The 21,712-nt window shown below is 36.6% G+C and overlaps 1 protein-coding gene across 3 annotated transcripts in view; it reads left to right on the top strand.

The window, feature by feature from the left end:
* The window catches only part of EPS15 (epidermal growth factor receptor pathway substrate 15), a 164,774-nt gene that overhangs the window by 63,559 nt on the left and 79,503 nt on the right, over positions 1 to 21,712 (top strand). For 2 of the 3 annotated variants that reach the window (XM_059922319.1, XM_059922321.1), the window contains exons 9-12: positions 5,718 to 5,918; positions 6,765 to 6,910; positions 8,512 to 8,668; positions 12,893 to 12,978. In XM_059922319.1, coding sequence (XP_059778302.1) covers positions 5,718 to 5,918; positions 6,765 to 6,910; positions 8,512 to 8,668; positions 12,893 to 12,978 — 590 coding nt within the window. The remainder of the gene's footprint in view (positions 1 to 5,717; positions 5,919 to 6,764; positions 6,911 to 8,511; positions 8,669 to 12,892; positions 12,979 to 21,712) is intronic. The other variant, XM_059922320.1, reaches the window with a different exon arrangement.

Here is a 21,712-nt window from a genome sequence, read left to right as displayed (position 1 = left end):
CCTAGGCTCCTGTGAATTCACTGCATTTGCCTTGGTTCCTGGTAATAAGACCTTGTGTGCATCCTTCAAGAGTGAAGTTTCTGTTTCCCCCAGTCCTATGGAGTTCCTGCGATCAAGACTCGCTGACCTTCAAAGCCAAGTGCTCTGGGGGCTCCTCCTCCTGATGCCAGACCCCCAGGCTGGGGAGCCTCTTGTGGGGCTCAGAACTCTCACTCCTGTGGGAGAACTTCTGTGATATAATTATCTCCAGTTTGTGGGTCACCCACCTAGGGGGTATGGGATTTGATTATATCGCAAGTGTGCCCCTCCTACCATCTTGTTGTGATTTCCTCTTTGTCTTTGGATGTAGCATATCTTTTTTTGGTAGGTTCCAGTCTTTTTTATTGATGATTGTTCAGCAGTTAGTTGTGATTTTGGTGTTCTTGTGGGAGGAGTGAGCTCAAGGTCTTCTACTCCACCATCTTGTCTTGTTTTCCTCACTGGGCGCCCCAGCAGGAACAGAGCAGAGAGGTCCCAAGAGCCCTGTTACCAGGTCTTGTTAATGCAGCTTGTATACAGTCATCTTTGGTAAACCCTGAGAAAGTAGAGAGTAAATGATGTGGGAGCATTCAGAAAAAGGAAGGCTCTGTGCTGCTATTTAAGAAAAAAACATCCTGGATAAAAGTCAGCATGGCCCTCCTCAGATGTTGGGACGCATACAGGAGCTCTTTTCTCCTGCACATGTGGCCACGTGCAGGCATTTGTCCCAAAGCCAAAGTGTATGTTTATTTTTTGAATGGGAATAAATAAAAATGAAGTTAATGAGAAATTCTAATTTGGTTTCTTGAATTACAATATGGATTTTTAAAAAGAATAACTTCTTATTTCACTAATGAACCAAAACTTGGTTGAACCTGAGTCTTTATGTTGAAGACTTATCTTTAAAAATTCTTAACCAAACCAAATTCTTTCTTTCCTTTTATAGCGTAGATGGGATTTTTGGTCGGTTTACTTTTTTAATTGGAATAAATAAAGTTGAAGTTAGTGAGATATTCTAACTTGTATAACTCCTCTTGCTTTGTGAACCTTTAATGAACGGTCCTTATTTCTTTTCAAATGTAAATGCTTTTTTTATATTCTCTGAAACCTAGTGGTTTAATTAAAAATCCAGAATCTAGAATATCTTGGAGGTTTTTTGGGGTTTTTTTAACTGAATTTGTAAAAGTCAAGCCTTAGCATGCCTTGGGTGTTCTGGCCACAACTAAAATGACTTTTGAAGACTTACTTTCAGGAATCACTTCTGTAGTTCATAAAATGACTTTTGAGAGGGGCATGTGTGTATGTGTACACACAAAAATAAAGTGGATTTAAAAAATAATTTCTATATCTTTGAATGTTGATTTTTTTAAATGTCTGTGACTATTATTGGTATTCTATTTGCTCATTGATGAATTCTATGATTAGAGAATAAGGATATTAGAAATACATCTCCCTGAGTTTTACTTCTGACTTAGCTTAGGAGAGAGTCTCTGACAGGGCATTAAGGGGACATTTTGCAAATGGGCCAAATTTTCCTCTCTGGTATTTGTTTGAAAACTCAAAATGTATATAAAATTATGGTATTGGTATTGAACTAAGGGAAGTGACTAATAATCATGTTAAAGTTTATTGTTCCCTTTGTTGGGATGAGTTCCACCAGTATGCAGTCCTATTCTATGAAATAGTTCTTTGTTTTATTGAGCCTGAAACCATGGCTTTCAAACTTACTGGGAAGCCCCCTAAATCTAGTAATTTACTATTTGGTAAATGAGCTTATGCTTATGCTTTTTCATAGATTTTTAGAGTTGGACAAGATTCTGTAAATTAGCTCCTCTAAGCAGATCAGTTAGTGGCAGAGCCAGGGCTGAGCCTGGGCCTTCTAGATAATGCTGGGGGTTTTTTGGTTTGTTTTTTTTTTTTTTGCTGCCTTGGGTCTTTGTTGCTGCATGTGGGCTTTTCTCTAGTTGCGGCGAGCGGGGGCTACTCTTTGTTGTGGTGCACAGGCTTCTCATCGCAGTGGATTCTCTTGTTACGGAGCACGGGCTCTAGGTGTGCAGGCTTCAGTGGTTGCAGCACGCGAGCCCTAGAGGTGCGTGGGCTTCAGTAGTTGCAGTGCGTGGGCTTTGTAGTTGTGGCTAGCAGGTTCTAGAGCACAGCCTCAGTAGTTGTGGCGCACAGGCTTAGTTGCTCCACGGCATGTGGGATCTTTCCGGACCAGGGATCGAACCCATATCCCCTGCATTGGCAGGTGGATTCTTAACCACTGCGCCACCAGGGAAGTTCCAATCATGATGTTTTTGTTTTTGTTTTTTTGTTTATTAAAAAATAAACTTTAAATTTTGGAATGGTTTTAAATTTACAGAAAAGTTGCAGATAGAGTACAGAGATTTCCTCAGTACCCCTCATCCCACTTCCCCTACTATTAACATATTACATTGCCATGGTACATATGTCAAAACTAAAACCAACATTGGTACATTACTGTTAATTGAACTCTAGGCTTTATATGCATTTCACCAGTGTTTCCTTTATGTCCCAGGATCCCTTCTAGGCTACCACACTACATTTAATTGCTATGTCTACTTAGTCTCTCTAGTCTATGATAGTTTCTCAGTGTTGCTTTTTTTTTTTTTTTAATAACTTTGACATTGTCTAGGAGTACTAGCTGGGTATGTATGATGTTTTTCTCGTGATTAGACTGGGGGTATGGGTTTTTGGAAAGAGTACCACAGATGTAGAATATCTTTCTCGTCGCATTTATCAGGGGTGGGGGGGGGTACATGATGTCCACATGCCTTCACTGGTGATGTTAACCTTCATCACTTGGTTAAGGTGGTGTTCGCCAGGTTTCTTCACTATAATTTCCCTCTTATCCTTCTCTACTCTTTGGAGAGGTAGACTCATGCTCCTTTTACCTTGTATTCTGTCTTCCTGTCTATCTATTGGTTTTTACATTCTTACTAAGTCTTAAATTTTTCTGTCAGGTAAGTTCTTAGACTGAAGGTGGTCTAAATTTTTGTCAGTAGCATTTGTTGGATCCTCATTATGTGAAGAGTTTTTGGCACTTGGAGATTTATTACACATCTCTCTTTCTCTTAACATGTTCACATTGCACTGAAATTAACTTTTTACATGTTTGCTGCTTCTTCTGTTGGGTTGTAAAAATGAGAGATCTCTTCACTTCTGTATTTGTAATGCCTAGCACAGTGTCTGCTGGCTAGAAATTTTTCAGTAAATGTTTTGTTGAACTAAATTGATGAAGGAAACCTGTATTACTTGGAAAACACAACAAACATCTGATACTTTCATCCTAGTTTGCTATTATTAGAAATTAAAACTGGGAGTTCAACTGATTGAATAGACCAACGAGCAAACAAAACTCCTTAGGAAACTCCTAAAATACTGGTTCTCAAAGTATGGTCTCCCATAAACAATGTCAACATCACCAGTTAACTTATTAGAAATGCAAATTCTCAGGCTGTACCTCAAACCAACTGAATAAGAATCTCTGGGGTTGTGTCAAAAAACCTGTGTTTTAACAAGCCCTCCAGGTGATTCTAATGGCCAGAAATTTTAGAAATTCTCCCTAAAAGCATAGAGGATGAAAAAAATCAAAGAAAGAGAACAGCTAGTGGTAATTGACTGCAACAGTCTAACTAGTCCCCTCTTTCCCTGCTGTCTCTATCCATGAGTAAGCTTAGGTTTATTTTTGATGCATTTACCTTGAAATCATCAAAAAGATATATGAAATGCTTCTTAGTTAAGTGTCTATCTCTAGCTGTGCAAATGCATTTGCTAGTACATAGTACATATCAGTTTAAAAACTAGTTGCTGGCCAGGGTTTTTTTTTTTTTTTTTTTTTGGCAAGCGTTGTACATCATTTGATTTAGTTGCTGTATTTGTTTCAATGACATGCTTTGATTAGGATAAAGTACAATATAATAAGAAAACAAAATCATAATTCAACCGTATACTGTTCACTTTTTCTATTTTATTTGGTGGAAAAATTTTTGACTTCAGTTTTGTCAGGAAAATTATTTTCAAGGCAACATGAACTTAGTAATATATTTTTTTAACTTTCAAAAACTGTGTTGTCTGTTGGCAGCAGATGGCTGACATAGCTTTTTTGCTTCAAGTGTCCACTTTTCCAGGAAATGATTCCCATCTGTAGCAAGAGGAATGCTGACCTTTAGTGTGCATGTTAGTCACTTCTTTTAGCTCAGTGCCAAGCTAATAATATTACATATATTGTGAATTTGGTTGAAAGTATGTGCTAGCCAGATTGTTTTCTTTCTGGAGTTTCAAGCTTTTGGAAATAGTAAGTTTGTGGGGTTTTTTGTATTTAATAATTAAAAATAATTTTAATAGGTAATACATTCTCATGGTTCAGAAATCAGTACAATATAAGAAGATATTCAGAGGAAAAAAACGTCAGTCCCATCCTTGCCATCAACTGCTCCATTTACACCTACTCTATATATTCTTATTTATCCTGCCTTTCTTGTTTATCCTCCTAGAATTTCTTAACGGAAACAGAAACAGATATGAATAATTATTATCCCCTTACCATAAAAGTTACACATTATTATTATACATACACACTGTTCACCGCTATACTTTTTTCATGTTAACATAGTATCTTGGATATCTCTTCACACAGAGGGCTCCATGATTCTTTTTCTGGTCAGCTTTATTAAGGACGACTTTACATACAATGCACTGCATTCAAGTATATAATTTGATGAGTTTTGACAATTGTATGTATCTGTGAAGGTACCGCCGCAGTTAAGATACAGAATATTTCCCATGGATTTGCTTCTTTTTGGGCGGGTGGGGGGTTTGTTTGTTTGATAGTATTTCATCGTATGGGTATACCATAGTTTTTTAAACCAGTCTTTGCTGATGAGCACTTGGGTGCTGATACAAACAATTCTATAATTAAAAACCTATTTCATACAGCATTTCCTATGCAGGCAGGTAGAGGATATCTGAGGATAGACTCCCAGATGTCAAGTTGCTGAGCCAAAAGGGAAATAAATAATTTGGTAGATGTTGCCAAAATACGCTTCAGTAGTCTTGGTACCAGTTTGAGCTCTCACTAGCAATGTACGAGAGTGCCTGTTTGCCTAGTCTAGCTAACAAATTGTGTTATGAAACTTTGGACTTTTGCAATTAGAAGGAAAATGGTATTTTCATATAGTTTTAACTTGCCGTTTTCTTGGGAGTGGAAGTGAGCATATTTTTATAAGTTAAAGGATGGGCCATTTGTGATATATACTTTTCTGTAAAGTATCTGTTAATACTCTTAGCCCATTTTCTTACTGGATTTTGTGGGTTTTTTTCTGTTAATATCTAAGTATTCTTTATATATTAGGGAAGTTAATTCTTTCTTTGTAAATATTTTTTTTCCCAGGTTGTTTTCTTTTGACATTACAAGACCTTTACTTGAAGGGTGTGTGTCTAAGTTTTCACTGCTTAGGATATCTTCCTAAAAGTTGCTTAGTTTTGATGTATTTCCTTTTCTCCGTCCTTCCTTTCATCTCTCCCTCTTTTCCTCTTTCTTTCCTTCCCAGCCTTATTTCTTAATAAAAGGATTTGAGGCAGCTTGAGGATGCTTTTTTGTTGAACAATAATCAGTTCATGGGTGGATGTTGTTAAATGATTTTAATATATATGACCGTGGTTCATCTGTTTTGAAGGCCATGTTTTTGGTATACTGCGCATTGGAGAAAGAACCTGTGCCAGTGTCCTTGCCTCCAGCCTTGGTGCCACCTTCTAAGAGGAAAACGGTCAGTATATCAGGCTCTGTGCGGTTGATCCCCTCTTCAACATCAGCCAAGGAACCTTACCACTCCTTACCACCTGTAGGCATTTTACCTACCAAAGCACCATTAAGACAGGTATAGATTTATCAGTGTTAAAAGACTTTTTTTAAAAAACAAAATGCATGGCATTTAACAGTTGATTGCTTGATGAAGATGGAAGGAGCAATCAAAGGGATCAAAAATTCAGAGCTCCCTCTGGTTGAACCTATATAATGTGATGTCCTAGAGAAGACAGATAATCCTCTCCTGCATTTGGCCTTACTTAGGTCATATGGATGTTTCATTGGCTTTGCCTTGATCTACCTGGAATTAAAGTTGGAGAAAGAAGATACTCCATGTTAATCTGGCATGCTTGCCCTGGCAAAGTTAATAGATGTTTTGTTTGTTTAATCTCTAGTTAACTCTTGATTCTTTGGGATCAAATTTTCCAATTTGGGGTTGTTCAAGGCCTTTTTTTTCCTACAACCTGCTTCTTGTTAGGTTGAGTAAAGGAAAATAAGGACAGAATATGCAAATCAGCCAGTTTGGCTACAGTTAAGAACGGGGAATGAAACTATAAAAAAAAATGGAGATTTAGACTTATCTGAATCTTTTGTTTATGTAGACTCTCCTAGTTACGCATCTTAATGTGGTCATTCATAAGTCAAGAGTTAACTGTGCTTGAATTTACTCATTACTTAAAAAAAAGTAAAATGGGCATCTTTAAGTATAGTCCCTATAGCTAACCTATATTTTTATTCTGTAATTTTCTCTTCATCACAGCATTTCAATTGGGGTGTGATGGAAGTGACACACTGTTGCTATAGTTAGTGGGGTAGAATTGCAGAGAATTTGTGAAAATTACTGTCATGGGCTGAAAGAGGGACACTTCAAAGTTTGTTTCATTTTGGTGAAAATACTATATATATATTTTTCCTGTAGTGGGTTGTATCCCCTGCAGAAAAAGCTAAATATGATGAAATCTTCTCGAAAACTGATAAAGATATGGATGGATTTGTGTCTGGATTGGAAGTCCGTGAAATCTTCCTGAAGACAGGTTTACCTTCTGCCTTACTAGCCCATATTTGGTAAGACTTTATTTAAGTTGATTTAAAAAACAAATATGGTTTTGTATCAACTCTAGTTTTGTAGATTCTTATTTTTAGGCATTTGTAAGTAGGACAGTTTTTGTTTAGAATCCTTTGTAGAGAAACATTTAAGTCTGATGATTTCTTCTGGACAAAAGCTTGAGAATGGGTTACCTATAGTTTTATTAGATTGATGGTGTCAGTTAATGGTTATTAGAATGTTAAAATCCAGCATTGGTTTATATCAACTAATTAAACTTCAGTTTTTAAGGGAGAATCCAAAATTCTGAAATTTAAACAATATAAAACAAACCCAGAATCTTCAAGGTATACTTGTATAATTCTTTCTATAGAGTATATGTATACTTTTATACCTTTACGTGGGAACTATACACTTGGTCCTTAAAAAATGACAAGCTTTAGTGTCTCTAGTGAATTTCACATTAAATGAGATAATATAATGAAAATGCTTTTTATAATGTGCCTGCTGCCAATCCACCTGACTATACCGAGGTTAGTTATCATGAGGTTTTCAAGGGGCAGCAAACATCAGAAGTGGAACCATATAGTTGCAAAGAGGAACTTAGAAAAGAACAAAGGACAGCAGATATGCCTTAAAAGGAACAAGAACCCAAGACTGGGAAAGATTAAATATATGTAACTAGTGATAGCTGCCACTTTCAAGTGCCTAGGCTAGGCACTATGCTGAATAAATGGCAGCTGTCATGGGTTTGCTATTATGCCCAGACTTTTTATGTACTTTGTCTTTAATTCTCACAGTAACCTTGCAAGATAGGTGTAATCTCTACTTTATAGATGAAGAAACTAAGGCTTGGAGAGGTTAAAAAATATGGCCAATGTCACAAGAAGAAATAAGTAGAAAAGCTGGAATTAAAGGTTTCTTTGACACCGTAGCCCATAGTCTTTTCGTCAGGCCACATTGGTTTTCAATGAATCAAACAGATCAGGACTTTAGAAAGCTGACCTTAAAAAAAAGGGGCGGGGGGGAGCAAATAGAATAAAACATTTGCTGTTTCTCTTCAAGTGATTTTTGTAAAGGTTTCCAGACTGCTGCCTTCTCTCCACACGTGATCTCCACTTGCAGCTGTTATTTTTCTTTGACGGTGATCCTGACATCCTCCTACTTCAAAAGTTGTAGGAAACAAGCCGACATGGAGTATTTTGCTTGTTTTAGAATCATTCTAATGCCACTAATGAACCAAATTTGTTGAAACTTAGGTTTCATTTTTAACATCTTTTAATGTTGAAAATGTTGGGAGTAGAGAATGTTGGAATTCTTTGGCCCACCACAGCTTTTACTCTGTAGCGGTTCTCGAAATCGGTAAGAAAGCACAGAGCAAACCCAAATTAGAGGGCCCTGCTCAGCACCAAGGTGAACAGTCTCTTTTTCTTACCATTTTATCTGATATCTCTCTTCCAACATTTCAGTGAGTTTTTGGCTAGCCATAAGTTGGTATGACTTTATTTTTCAATTCAACTGGTGATTATTTCAAAGCTACATAGCCATATTAATTTTCCCCTGGATTTTTAGAATGGTAATTGTGACATTTACATACTGTTCATTTTGTTTATTTGTACAGGGCATTATGTGACACAAAGGACTGTGGGAAGCTTTCAAAAGATCAGTTTGCCTTGGCTTTTCACTTAATCAATCAAAAGTTAATAAAGGGCATCGATCCTCCTCACATTCTTACTCCTGAGATGATTCCACCATCAGATAGGGCCACTTTACAAAAGGTAAGACAACTTAAAAGAAAACCTTAATGCATTAATAGAAAAGAACAAATGCTATGTCAGGTGACAGAATCGATTTGTATGGAATAGTGGAGAAAATGTATCTGGCTAGAAATAGAGCAGTATACTGTTTGCGGTTTAATTTGTGCCTATAAATATGTTGGAATACCTTGTATGATATCCTTGGGCTACAGCTCATTTATCCCACCATTCATTACACATACGACAACCATACTTTCCGGTCTTAAAACTGGAAAATGTGGTCTTGTTTTTCCCCCGTGGATTTGTGAATTAATTTTTATGAATAGAGTGTAAATTTTAAATGAAACCTATAAGAATTAAATTATTGCATTTCATTTGATAATTCACTCTTGGAGAAAACAATACAGATTTGAAAACAAAATCTAGGAGATTGTGATTGCTTGTTGTCAATTTTACATAAAAAAAAAAAAAGAAAAGAAAAACTTGTTCAGGAAAAGTCTGTGTGGTTTTTGCCATATAGATGACCCTCTATTCCTGAGCATACAACCGAATTTCATATCTGAACAGCTAGAAACAGGTTTTAGCTACTTTTGGTTCTGGCCAGCAGTGGGAATTTTCAAAACTACATGTTTCAGTAATGCTGTACTTTGATTTTTCTCTTCTCATCTAGAAACCCTTCCTAATATTGTGGTTTATAATATCTTGGCCTTATATTGGAGCTTTAAAAGGACTTGCATGCTCTAGTGGCTGTTTGCCCTCCATACTTTGTGTCTTTAAGTATCTTGTGACCTACAAAGTAACCATGGATGTGGTGATTCTTCAGAGTTACATATATAGGAGTTGTCATGTATTTGGTATCAGGAGAATTCTTTTTAAAATGTCAGTAGAATGTCTTGCATTAATTTTGTCACATAGGTTAAAAAATCCCATTTTAACAAATCTAGTAACAGTCAAAATTGGATTTTTTTCCTAAGTCAACTAAATGGAAATTTATAGCCACTAAGTATAGAAGTTACGTATAAGAGTTTTTATTCTTATTTTCACGTTAAGTAACTACTTGATTTTATCTACTTTGTAAGTGTTTTGGGGGGAGCATTTTGTGAATTCCTGAAATTTCTTTTGATGTAGGACATGGGTTCCCTAAGTTGTAGAGAAGGCTAAAAGTGATGCCACCCAGAAAGATAAAGGTTACAAATTTGTATTTATGCCCCCTGCTCTAACTGTATCTCAGTTATGGAACGCTGTGTTGTTTCATCTTCTTTCACCTATGTAGACTGCTTTTTTTCCTCGCTGCCTTCATTTTATACCCACTGAGTCTCCCACCAACACAAAATACACATACAGCAGAACTTTCTGAAGCAAATTGTTTGTTCATTGAAGTCTCTGTAACATTAGTAGACACTTCGAGTTGCATCTGCTCTACAGAATTTTCAATTAAGTAGATTTACTGAAGTCCATTCACTAGAGCATAGATACTTTCGTCCATGTCAGATATCAGTATTATTCATTAAAATGGGATTTTATCACTGTTGTCTTATCTATAACCAAAAATTTTAACCTTAAAAATTAAAATTTGCATTTGTTTTGTCTTTCAAATAATCTCTTTTCTCTTTATAATCTAATTTTTTTAGAACTGCATTTTTTTGCAGCTTTGACTAATCCTTTTTTGAATGTTGCTTTCCTTTCTGTGTTTTTTCTAGTTTGGACTATTTTTTCCATTCTGCAGCACTCTGCTTTTCGCCTTTCTTGTACTGTCAGTTTCTTAACTCTACTCTCTCAAGGTTAGAGCTTTACTTTATGCCTTTTTTAGCATTATGGTTTTTGGTTTACAAGATACATTTTGAAATTAGAGGTTGTTTATGCCTCAAAGTTAATGCAGAGAAAATACCTAAACAGCATGCTTTTGTCACATGTCTGTCACTTGGTCCTTGTGTGCATTTTAACTTGCCTTCCCTAAGCTCTCTGATCCACTTAAAATCACCAAAGTGGAATTTTTGTGTAATACACAAAACAAGGTGAGAGAAAATATTTTGCAAGAAGGGGACATGGTACATTTTTCTTCATATGCCCTTCTTATACTTTATATACTGTTAGCCGAACTTTTTCTGTGCTTCCTGATTGCATGTTATTTTATTGCTCTAGAACAGGAGTTTAATTTTTGTGTCAGCAATTGAGAGTGACACAAGTACACTTTTCAGTACCAACTAAGTACACTAATCTTCATTCTGGAGTCATCTATGGTATTACCTTATAACTTGTTTGAAGTTAAACTTATTTGTCTCACTCTTCTTATTTGATGATATTTTTAATAGTGAAAGACTGTCAATGTGAGTCACTTTTTTTGAGTTAGAGTGACAGAACAGGTATGGGAGTCCTGAGTTTCTTGGTTTGCTTGCACCTCTGATAGCAAATTTCTCAGTAGCACTTACGTGATGTAAGTTACTCTTGGTGATAAAAGTGAGACTAAGTGCTAATTTTTCATTTTGTTCGCCTTTCAAATTGTCTGGCCAGGCTTAATTAGCTCATAAGTCAAGTTTGGGCAGAGTTAAAATCCTAGTAAATACTTGTCACATTCAGAAACCCACTTTAAAATTTCTGACTCTTTAGAATGATAAGGGTCTATGTGTCAGTGAAACACATAATAGTAAAACATAGTAAGAGGTATATTTGGTACAAATCTGTAATTAATATAAAATTGAGAATAGAGTTAATTGAATCCTAACGGATGAGTTTTGGTATTGATAGTCAAAACAAAACAAAACATATGAGAATGGTTATGCAGTATAGCATAAAGAAATACAGAAGGAATTATTTACCACATTTTATTGATGTACCTGTTTATCAAGTTGGCTTTTAGGGTAATGGTTTCATTTACCTAAATGATCTTAATATGCAGGTGCCAAGGGGCATGATGTGAAATAGCACTTGAATTTGATTAGAAGTCTCCTGATCAATATCACCTATTAGCTAGCTGGGTTCAACTTTAAGCAAGTCATTTAATATGTTTCCTTAGCTCTAAAATGGGGTTAATAATAATATCTGCCCTACCTACAGACCAGTTTTCAGATTAGTACTTAGTAAATTTGTAAACCATTATATAAATGTGAGCAGATAGGATACTGTGAACTTTTAGGTTTCTTCTTCTGTTGTGCAAGTTGGTGACATACCTTAAGTTCACAGCAACATTAAGTATAATACTAAGTTTTATGTTCTCCTAATAAGGTCCTCAACATATTTTAGTTTTACATGTTTAGGCCTCAGTTTTAACATTTCCTAATGATGATCATCCTGTTATTTGTCAGTTTGGTTGTAGCATTGGGTGTAGGTCAGGTGTTTGAAGGAGCAGTTATCTTTTTGTCTTGACTTCAGCCAGCTATATAAGGCATCAAAAATGGTTCACAAAGGGGACTGAGCCAGGGTGGAAGCAAGTCATTGGGAGCCTTTCCAACTTTCAAGAGCATATTCTGTTGAGGAAGTTAAGTATAATAATAGCTTACATTTATAAAATATCATAAAGTTTGTAGGGGGACTTCATATGCAGTATTTATTTAATTTTTAAAGTGGGCAGGGCAGAGATTATTTCCCTGTTCTGCAGTGAAGATCATGCAGCTAGTAAAAGAGCAGAGCCCAGAATAAACCCAGCTAGGTTTTCTAAATACAGATACCATTCAGAGACTAATTTTGACACCTCCATTATTGAAAGAAAACCATATGTAAAGGATGTCATATAAGACAGTTTCATGTATGGTGATATTAATATTTACTATGGAACATGCTGAGCGGTTGGTTTTACTTTAAATAGACACTGAAAGTATTTAATAAAAGTAAATACTTGTTGAATTAAATAAGATCAACCACCATTTAATACAAATACAAATAAATCACAATTCACCTCCCCAAGAAATTTATGCTTCAGTGGAGGAATTAGTTTATAAATCTGGTATCTGCTTTACTGCAACATTCTAGACAGGCTAAGATCACGTGATGAAGACATTGGGATCTCAAGTGGTGGTATATATTATAGAACAACAGCTTTTAGAGAGTTTAAGGGAAAATGTCTTAGTATATAACTGCCTGTGTGTGTGTGTGTGTAAAATTGCACTAGATAGGGTTTTCTTAAGTGAATTAAAAGTGTTAGTAATACCATAAAATATGTATCCATATAGTGCTTTTAAACATTTTTAATGCTTTGCCACATGCAATTTTATAGTAATAATGTTATAATTGTGAACTCTTTGTTTTTAGAACATCACAGGATCAAGTCCTGTCGCAGATTTCTCTGCTATTAAGGAGCTAGATACCCTTAACAATGAAATAGTTGACCTACAGAGGTATGTAAAGTAAAATTATACCTGATTATATAAATACATGCACACACTCTTTTCTGTTTCTAATGTATATCTTGGGTAAGTACTACTTTATTTGGTTAAGTACTATGGTTCTTAATATGGTAATCAGTGTACCTTATTAAATCTAAGGCAAATAGAAAGCCCAGAGATAAACCCATGCATATATGGTCACCTAATTTACGACACAGGAAGCAAGAACATACGATGGAGAAAAGACAGCCTCTTCAGTAAATGGTGCTGGGAAAACTGGACAGCTACATGTAAAAGAATGAAATTAGAACACTCCCTAACACCATACACAAAAATAAACTCCAAATGGATTAAAGACCTAAATGTAAGATCAGGCACTATAAAACTCATAGAGGAAAACATAGGAAAAACTCTCTGACATAAACCACAGCAAGATCTTTTTTGACCCACCTCTTAGAGTAATGAAAGTAAAAATGAAAATAAACAAATGGGACCTAATGAAACTTAAAAGCTTTTGCACAGCAAAGGAAACCATAAACAAGAAGAAAAGACAACCCTCAGAATGGGAGAAAATATTTGCAAACGAAGCAACAGACAAGGATTAATTTCTGATATATACAAACAGCTCATGGAGCTCAATATTAAAGAAACAAACAATACAATTAAAAAATGGGCAGAAGACCTAAATAGGCATTTCACCAAAGAAGACATACAGATGGCCAAGAGGCACATGAAAAGATGCTTAACATCACTAATTATTAGAGAAATGCAAATAAAAACTACAATGAGGTATCACCTCACACTAGTCAGAATGGCCATTATCAAAAAATCTAGAAACAATAAATGCTGGAAAGGGTGTAGAGAAAAGGGAACCCTCCTGCATTGTTGGTAGGAATGTAAATTGATACAATCACTATGGAGAACAGTACGGAGGTTCCTTAAAAAACTAAACATAGAACTACCTACCATATGACCCAGCAATCCCACTACTGGGCATATACCCTGAGAAAACCATAATTCAAAAAGAGTCATGTACCAAAATGTTCATTGCAGCACAGTTTACAATAGCCAGGACATGGAAACAACCTAAATGTCCATTGGCAGATGAATGGATAAAGAAGATGTGGCACATGTATACAATGGAATATTACTCAGCCATAAAAAGGAACAAAATTGAGTTATTTGTAATGAGGTGGATGGACCTAGAGTCTGTCATACAGAGTGAAGTAAGTCAGAAAGAGAAAAACAAATACTGTATGCTAACACACATATATGGAATCTAAAAAAAAAAAAAAGGGTTCTGAAGAACTTACCGGCAGTACAGGAATAAAGATGCAGACATAGAGAATGTACTTGAGGACACGGGGAGGGGGAAGGGTAAGCTGGGACGAAGTGAGAGAGTGGCATGGACATGGACATATATACACTACTAAATGTAAAATAGATAGCTAGTGGGAGGCAGCCACATAGCACAGGGAGATAGCTCGGTTCATTGTGACCACCTAGAGGTGTGGGATAGGGAGGGTAGCAGGGAGACACAAGAGGGAGGAGATATGGGAATATATGTATATGTATAGCTGATTCACTTTGTTATAAAGCACAAACTAACACACCATTGTAAAGCAATTATACTCCAATAATGTGTTTAAAAAAAAAAAATAAATCTAAGGCAACCTTTAACTGCAGGATGTACTATTATGTAGCACTGAAAAAAGAAGAAAACACTGCCAAATAAACAATGGCATTCCAACAACTATAAGGTGCCATTTGATTTTGGACAGTGAAATAGGTATCAATATATCTTGGAATGAATGAAGTACAGTTTTCTTTTTTTTTTGGAAGTTTTTTTAAAATTTATTTTTGTTGAAGTATAGTTGATTTACAATGTTGCGTTAGTTTCAGGTGTACAGCAAAGTGGGTCAGGTATACATATATATACCTATTCTTTTTCAGATTCTTTTCGCTTATAGGTTATTACAAAATATTGAGTGTAGTTCCCTGTGCTATATAGTAGGTGCTTGTTGGTTATCTATTTTATATAGAGTAGTGTGTATATGTTAGTCCCAAACTCCTAATTTGCCCCTCCCTTTCCCCTGAAATACAGTTTTCCTCCAACTTCAGACATTTGAATAACAATAGGAAAAAATTATTATTTAATACATTGTATGGAAGGAATGTTAAATGCAGACACCATGCCAAGAGCTTTCATAACTTGTTATCTCATTTGATCCTCACGAAAACCTTGTAACTTGAGATAGATATTACTGTTCTGTTTTATAGGTACGGAGTTAAGATGCTTAGAGAGGTTATTTTACCCAAAGTCGTACAAACCTGTAAGCAATAGAACTAATACCTGATCTCAGGACTGCTTGATTTGGAGTTGGATTTTCTTTCTTATACTCACGTACTGTGTAGAAACAGACTTGAATACAATTAGATTTGAATCTAAATACAGCAGGTCCTGTTGGTATTTCCTAATTCCCTTGTTCCCTAGAAACTTTTTATAGTAATACTCATTGTAAAAATGACCTCCTAAAATTACTTTTTAAACAGTGAGACCATTTTTCCATCTACAGGGCATTGGATTTAAATATCATTTTACTTACACAAACATTTTTTTTTAACCTTCACAATACTTTAAAGCAGATAATGGCTGATACTTTATTTTTTGATGATATTGAGACATAAGGGGATTAAATGATTTAGCTGGGTTATATGACAAGAACTTGGGAAAGATCTTTCCTCATCCATGAGACTACATTGAGATTATTGTAGAGAAACTTAATTATGATTTTTTGCAGTTGCAAGAAAGAACTCAACCCAGACTAAGAGTGAATTTATTTACTTGTGAAACTAAGACCTCCTAGAGGTAGGGATGGCTTAAAGCATAGCTTCGTACTGGGGCTCAAATGATATAATCAGTTCTCTTGCTCTCTCCATTTCTTGTTTCCACTTCCACTGCATGGTTCCATTCTCAGATAGGCTTTCCTGTTATGTTGTCAAGGGGGTTATTGCACGTCTGAGTCTCATGTACCTATTATTTCAGATTTAGTGGAGTTACTCTCTTGTGGCGGTTCCTGAACAAATCCTAAGATTCAATCTGATTGGACTGGTTTAGGGTCCTACCTACTGAAACAGTCAGTGGCCAAGGCTGTATTGTTTGCTGACTTGTCATGAGCTCTGTCCTGAGCTGCGGGGTCGGGGTGGGGGCAGCTAGTTTGCCACCGAGACCACATGGAGGAGGGGGTATCCCCACATGAAAATTCTGCCAGAAGGAGGAATGAATTCTGAGAGTAAATGTCTATAGAAAGCAGTATAGCTTCAAATCCACAGTAATTTCAGTGATCGCCCTTAGTATCATCTGCCAATTTGAACAGTATGTCTTGACATTCTATAACCTTAGTCTGGGCAGCTTTTTAAACGGGATTGTTCAGTTTTTACTTATCTGCCTTCTACTGAATTCTACCAAATTCTATTTTCAGCTCAAAAATTGGCCTTTGCCTATTACATAAAGCTTTTAGTATTGAAATCAAAAAACAAACGAATGAAAACAAACCCTTGGAGATTACATAATCCAATTTCTTTTTTACTCATGGGGGAAAAAAATCAAAGTCATACTCAGGTCAGCAAAAGTGCTGGCTGGCACCCAAACCTGGTTGTATAGTTCTAGTTCTACATTTTTTTCTATTATATAAGACAGCTTTTCATTAAGATTTAGAACATTTTTACTTTGGTTTGAAAAAAATGTAAACATTTGATTACTCAGTCTATAATGGTGTATAGACTTCATTTCATATGGTCTATAAACGGCCCATTAGCATTTTTGCTTGACTTATGAGAAATGTGCATTTAATAATAGCTAGATTTGGGTCTTCCCTGGTGGCGCAGTGGTTGAGAATCTGCCTGCCATTGCAGGGGACATGGGTTCGAGCCCTGGTCTGGGAAGATCCCACATGCCGTGGAGCAACTAGGCCCGTGAGCCACACCTACTGAGCCTGCGCGTCTGGAGCCTGTGCTCCACAACAAGAGAGACCTCGATAGTGAGAGGCCTGCGCACCGCGATGAAGAGTGGCCCCCGCTTGCCGCAACTAGAGAAAGCCCTCACGCAGAAACAAAGACCCAACACAGCCAAAAATAAATAAATTAATTAATTAATTAAAAAAAAATAGTAGCTAGATTTGAAAATACTTGTCATCTGTGCCTCTCAAGCCTATGAAAATAGACACATACCCCAGTATTCTAGGGCTTGCTTGATTTCAACAGTAGTTATTTTACTTATGAAATGTTTTTGTAATGAGTTTTAATAGGAAGTAGAGCATCGTACATAAAATGTTCTTGCCGATACAAACATTTGTAATACAGTAAGTCCCCTACATACGAACCTTCAAGTTGCGAACTTTCAAAGATGTGAACATGTGTTCACATGTCCAGTCACATAAGTTAGTTCACGTGTCTGGCGTACATTGACACGTGTGTGCATCCTCTACAAGTGGTTGTGCTTCTGTGTACTTTACAGTACTTACAGAGTACAGTAGTACAGTATCTTTATTTCAAGCCCAGGATGTCTGGAAGCAAGTGTAAAAAGCAGCAGTGATGTAGCTGGTACTGCCAACAGCCCCTGTATGCCAGCTGTTGTACTGTACTACTGTACTTTTCAAGGTACTGTACTGTAGGATTAAAAATGTTTTCTTTATTTTTCGTGGTTTTTTTTGTTTTTTATGTATTATTTGTGTGAAAAGTATTATAAACTTGTTACAGTACAGTACTATATAGCCGATTGTGTTAGTTGGGTACCTAGGCTAACTTTGTTGGTCTTACGAATAAATTGGACTTACGAATGTGCTCTCGGATTGGAACTTGTTCGTATGTAAGGGACTTACTGTATTAGTTACGTTTTGATAAACTGAGCTTTCAGTAACTTCTAGTTACCATAATGTTAAGTTGTACTAGTGGCAGTCTTATATAGTGAATTACAGCTAAACACATAAAAAAAAATCTAACATTTTGTGACTGTCTTATTAAGAAAATCATAGTGCTTCAAAACCTTATTAAGTTTTAAATTGTAGTCACATTTTATAAATGTGTAATACGTTTATACTTGACACTTGTGAAAATATTTTCCCTAGGCTTTTATTTTAGGTGAGATCTACAGTGTAGGCAAACTTCCATCATCTGTCAACTTCAATAATGTCATAATAAGGCTCATCTACCCATGCTAAAATTATGGTTGTTAAAATTCAGTTTTGTAAATGGTTGTATTAAGTCACTACCACCAAGTCTTTAACACATTACATTATAAACCTTGACTTTTGTTACTGTGAATGACTGTTTTTCTGTGCAATGGTATTACTCTTTAGCCTTTAAATCTTTTATTAATATATCAGACGGTGACGTGTATAACTACAAAATAGGAAAAAAGAATTTAAACAGATTTTGTTTGTGGCTTTTACTAAATTGTCATCTGGCAGAAGATTAGCTCCTTCTTATTTGTTTGGTTTTCAGATGAAGATATTTAATTTTAGTCCAGGGATCAAACCTGCAAATAAACGACGTACATAATATGGTACTGTAATGAGAATGTAATGAATATGGTGCTTTACAAGATTTGCTTTTTCCCCCTCAGTGATGGTTATAATACATACTCATAAAAATTTGGAAAACACGGAAAAGCATAATGAAAAAAGGAATGTTTATTTTGTTTTATTTATTTATTTACTTTTGGCTGCGTTGGGTCTTCGTTACTGCACGCGGGCTTTCTCTAGCTGCGGCAAGTAGGGGCTACTCTTCGTTGTGGTGTGTGGGCTCTAAGCTCACAGGCTTCAGTAGTTGTGACATGTGGGTTTAGTAGTTGTGGCTCACGGGCTCTAGAGCACAGGCTCAATAGTTGTGGTGCACGGGCTTAGTTGCTCCGTGGCATGTGGGCTCTTCCCGGACCAGGGCTGGAACCCATGTCCCCCGCATTGGCAGGCGGATTCTTAACCACTGTGCCACCAGGGAAGCCCCAAGAATGTTTCTTAGAATAATAATTTGTTCTGAGCGTTGAAAATCAATGGAGATATAAAAAACTATATATAATCTCAAGAGTTGGTTGGGTAAAGAATGTTCTTTGTTATCAGTCAGAAAATGAGATGTTGTTTTCTTCCCTAGTTCACCAAATTGTTTCTAGTTGAAAATATAGGACATTGGGAGCTTGAGGCAGGATGACTTTCTGTCATTTGTTTCTTTAAGTTTTTTATATGATTCCTTCAACATTTGCTATATAGGGATTTAATTATGTAAATCAGATTAAATTAGTATATTTTTAACTTAAGGGAAAACAATGGTTATAAAATAATCTTATCAAATACCTGGATCTCTCACCTGAGCTGAACACCTATATTTTTCATTGCCCAACTAGTGTTTTCATCTGAATGTTCAGTAGGACCTGACTTCCTAATTTTCCCCTGACCACTATCCTTGTCTCTTTTATTTCCCTTTCTCAGTGACATCACCATTTATTGTCACTCAAGCTAGAAACCTGATATTTTTCTTCTCATTTTTATTCTTCTATTTTTGAGATGTTTCTTGAAATCATTCCTACGTCCTCACCTCCTTTGCCTGATCAACTCCTCCTCATCCTTCAGATCTCACCTTAGATGTTATTTCCTCTGGAAACCTTCCCCTTCCCAACCCCCATACCTATCAAATCTTATTTAAGAGCCTATCTTACATAGTTTTAAAATTTACACTTGTCATAGCATAATTGTCTGTTTTATTTGGATATCTCACTAGACTATGTACTTCTTAATCATAGGGACTGTTTGCTTGCTCACTGTTAATCCCTACTGCTTAGCTTATGTAATAGATACAATATATATAGCTTATATAATAGATATATAGAGAAAATAATTTGTTCAGTATTGTTGAAATCTGTCCTGTCCTTTCTGCTTTTTCTGTCTAGTTTTAGCCCTTACCTCAGTTCACTTTTCTGAGTATGGCGTAAAATCTCTTCCTTCGTGGTGCTCTCTTGGCATCCTGACCATTCTTCTGTCTTAGCTACTTCCCACAATAAAGTAGGATCATCTCCCACTATGATACTGTAAAGCAGCAGTCCCCAGCCTTTTTGGCACCAGGGACCGGTTTTGTGGAAGACAGTTTTTCCACGGACCCAGGGTTGGGCGTTAGGGGGGATGGTTTCGGAATGATTCAAGTGCATTACATTTATTGTGTACTTTATTTCTATTATTATTACATTGCAATATATAAGGAAATAATTATACAACTCAGCATAATGCAGAATCAGTGGGATCCCTGAGCTTGTTTTCCTGCAACTAGATGGCCCCATCTGGGGGTGACGGGAGACAGTGACACCCGAAGTGTGTTGCTTATGTCCAGTCTACTCCGTAATCTCGTTTTGGTTGCTGTCACTGCAGAAAACCCTGCTTCACAAAGATAGGGTGTTGGAAATGGAAGCAGCCTTTTCAGTGCTTTTTGTGGCAATCTCAGGATATTCCGCCTTAGCTTTCATCCAGAACATATGGAGATTTGAGGTTGTCTCAAACATACTTTTAAGGCCAATGTCATTTGCGATCTCAGCCAGTTGATCCTCTTTTAGCACGGACAAATTCGATTCACCTGGCTTATTCACAAATGGGTCGCAGATCCATTCCTTCCCAGTTTGGGGGTCTTTTGTGGTTGGGAAGTAATGCTCAAAGTCTTGAAAGCTGAGATAGGTGATCATGCATCAGCTGGGAGAAAGAAGGCCCTGGCTCAGTCTCTTTCAAAATCTCTGCCAATGTTTGAAACATGTCAAAAATCCCAGTGTTCACTCGTCGCCCCCATAATTCCAGTTTGGCTTTGAATGCAGCCACTTTATCTGCGACTTGAACACAGTTGTTGTTCTCCCCTGAAGTGACAGATTGAGTTCATTGAGCAGGTTGAATATGTCACACAAGTAAGCAAGTTTTGCGACCCATTCTGTGCCACTGAAATGTGCTTCCAGTGGTGACCGTTTTTCTAAAAGAAATCTCTGGAGCAGCTCTCTTAACTCAAAAGCTCTGGCCAGTGATCTACCTTTAGAAAGCCATCTCACTTCTGTGTATAAGAGAAGACGTGTGTGCTCTGCGTCCATCTCCTTGCAGAGCTGTGCGAACAAACGTGAGTTAAGGGCGTGTACCTTACTTTGGTTGATAATTTTAATGATATCCTGCAAAACATTGTTAAACTCAGGTGACATTTTTCCACTACCCAGCGTTTCTCTATGGATGACAGAGTGCGTAGACTCACATTCAGAAACGACCTCTTTGACCCGAGTAGTGAAACCAGAAGGCCGTCCAGTCATGGCAGCTGCTCCGCCCATGCATATACTGACACAAAATGACCCATTCAGTTTTCCTGATATGTAATCATTCAAAGACTTGAATAGTTCTGCCGCTGTGGTGTTGGTTGGCAACAAAAGTGCACATACCATATCCTCATGCACATCCTCCTGAAAAATATATTGCACAAAAACAAGCATTGTTGCCTTGTTGTCAACATTGGGAGACTTGTCAATCTGGATTGTGTACCACGGTGACTCATTAATCCTCTCTAACAATTGTGCCTTAATATCCTCTGCTGTTTCATCAATTTGTCTAGTTAGGGTGCTAGCCGAAAGAGGAACATGTGCCACCTTTTGAACTGCAGCCTCTCCTAAAAGTTCATGAAAAATGTTCCTAGCAGCAGGCAGAATCAACTCTTCACCAATAGTAAAGGGCTTCTTAGCTTT

This window comes from Balaenoptera ricei, chromosome 1, assembly GCF_028023285.1.
Source record: "Balaenoptera ricei isolate mBalRic1 chromosome 1, mBalRic1.hap2, whole genome shotgun sequence".
NCBI lineage: Eukaryota > Metazoa > Chordata > Mammalia > Artiodactyla > Balaenopteridae > Balaenoptera > Balaenoptera ricei.
This window is presented reverse-complemented; position numbering and strand designations above follow the sequence as displayed.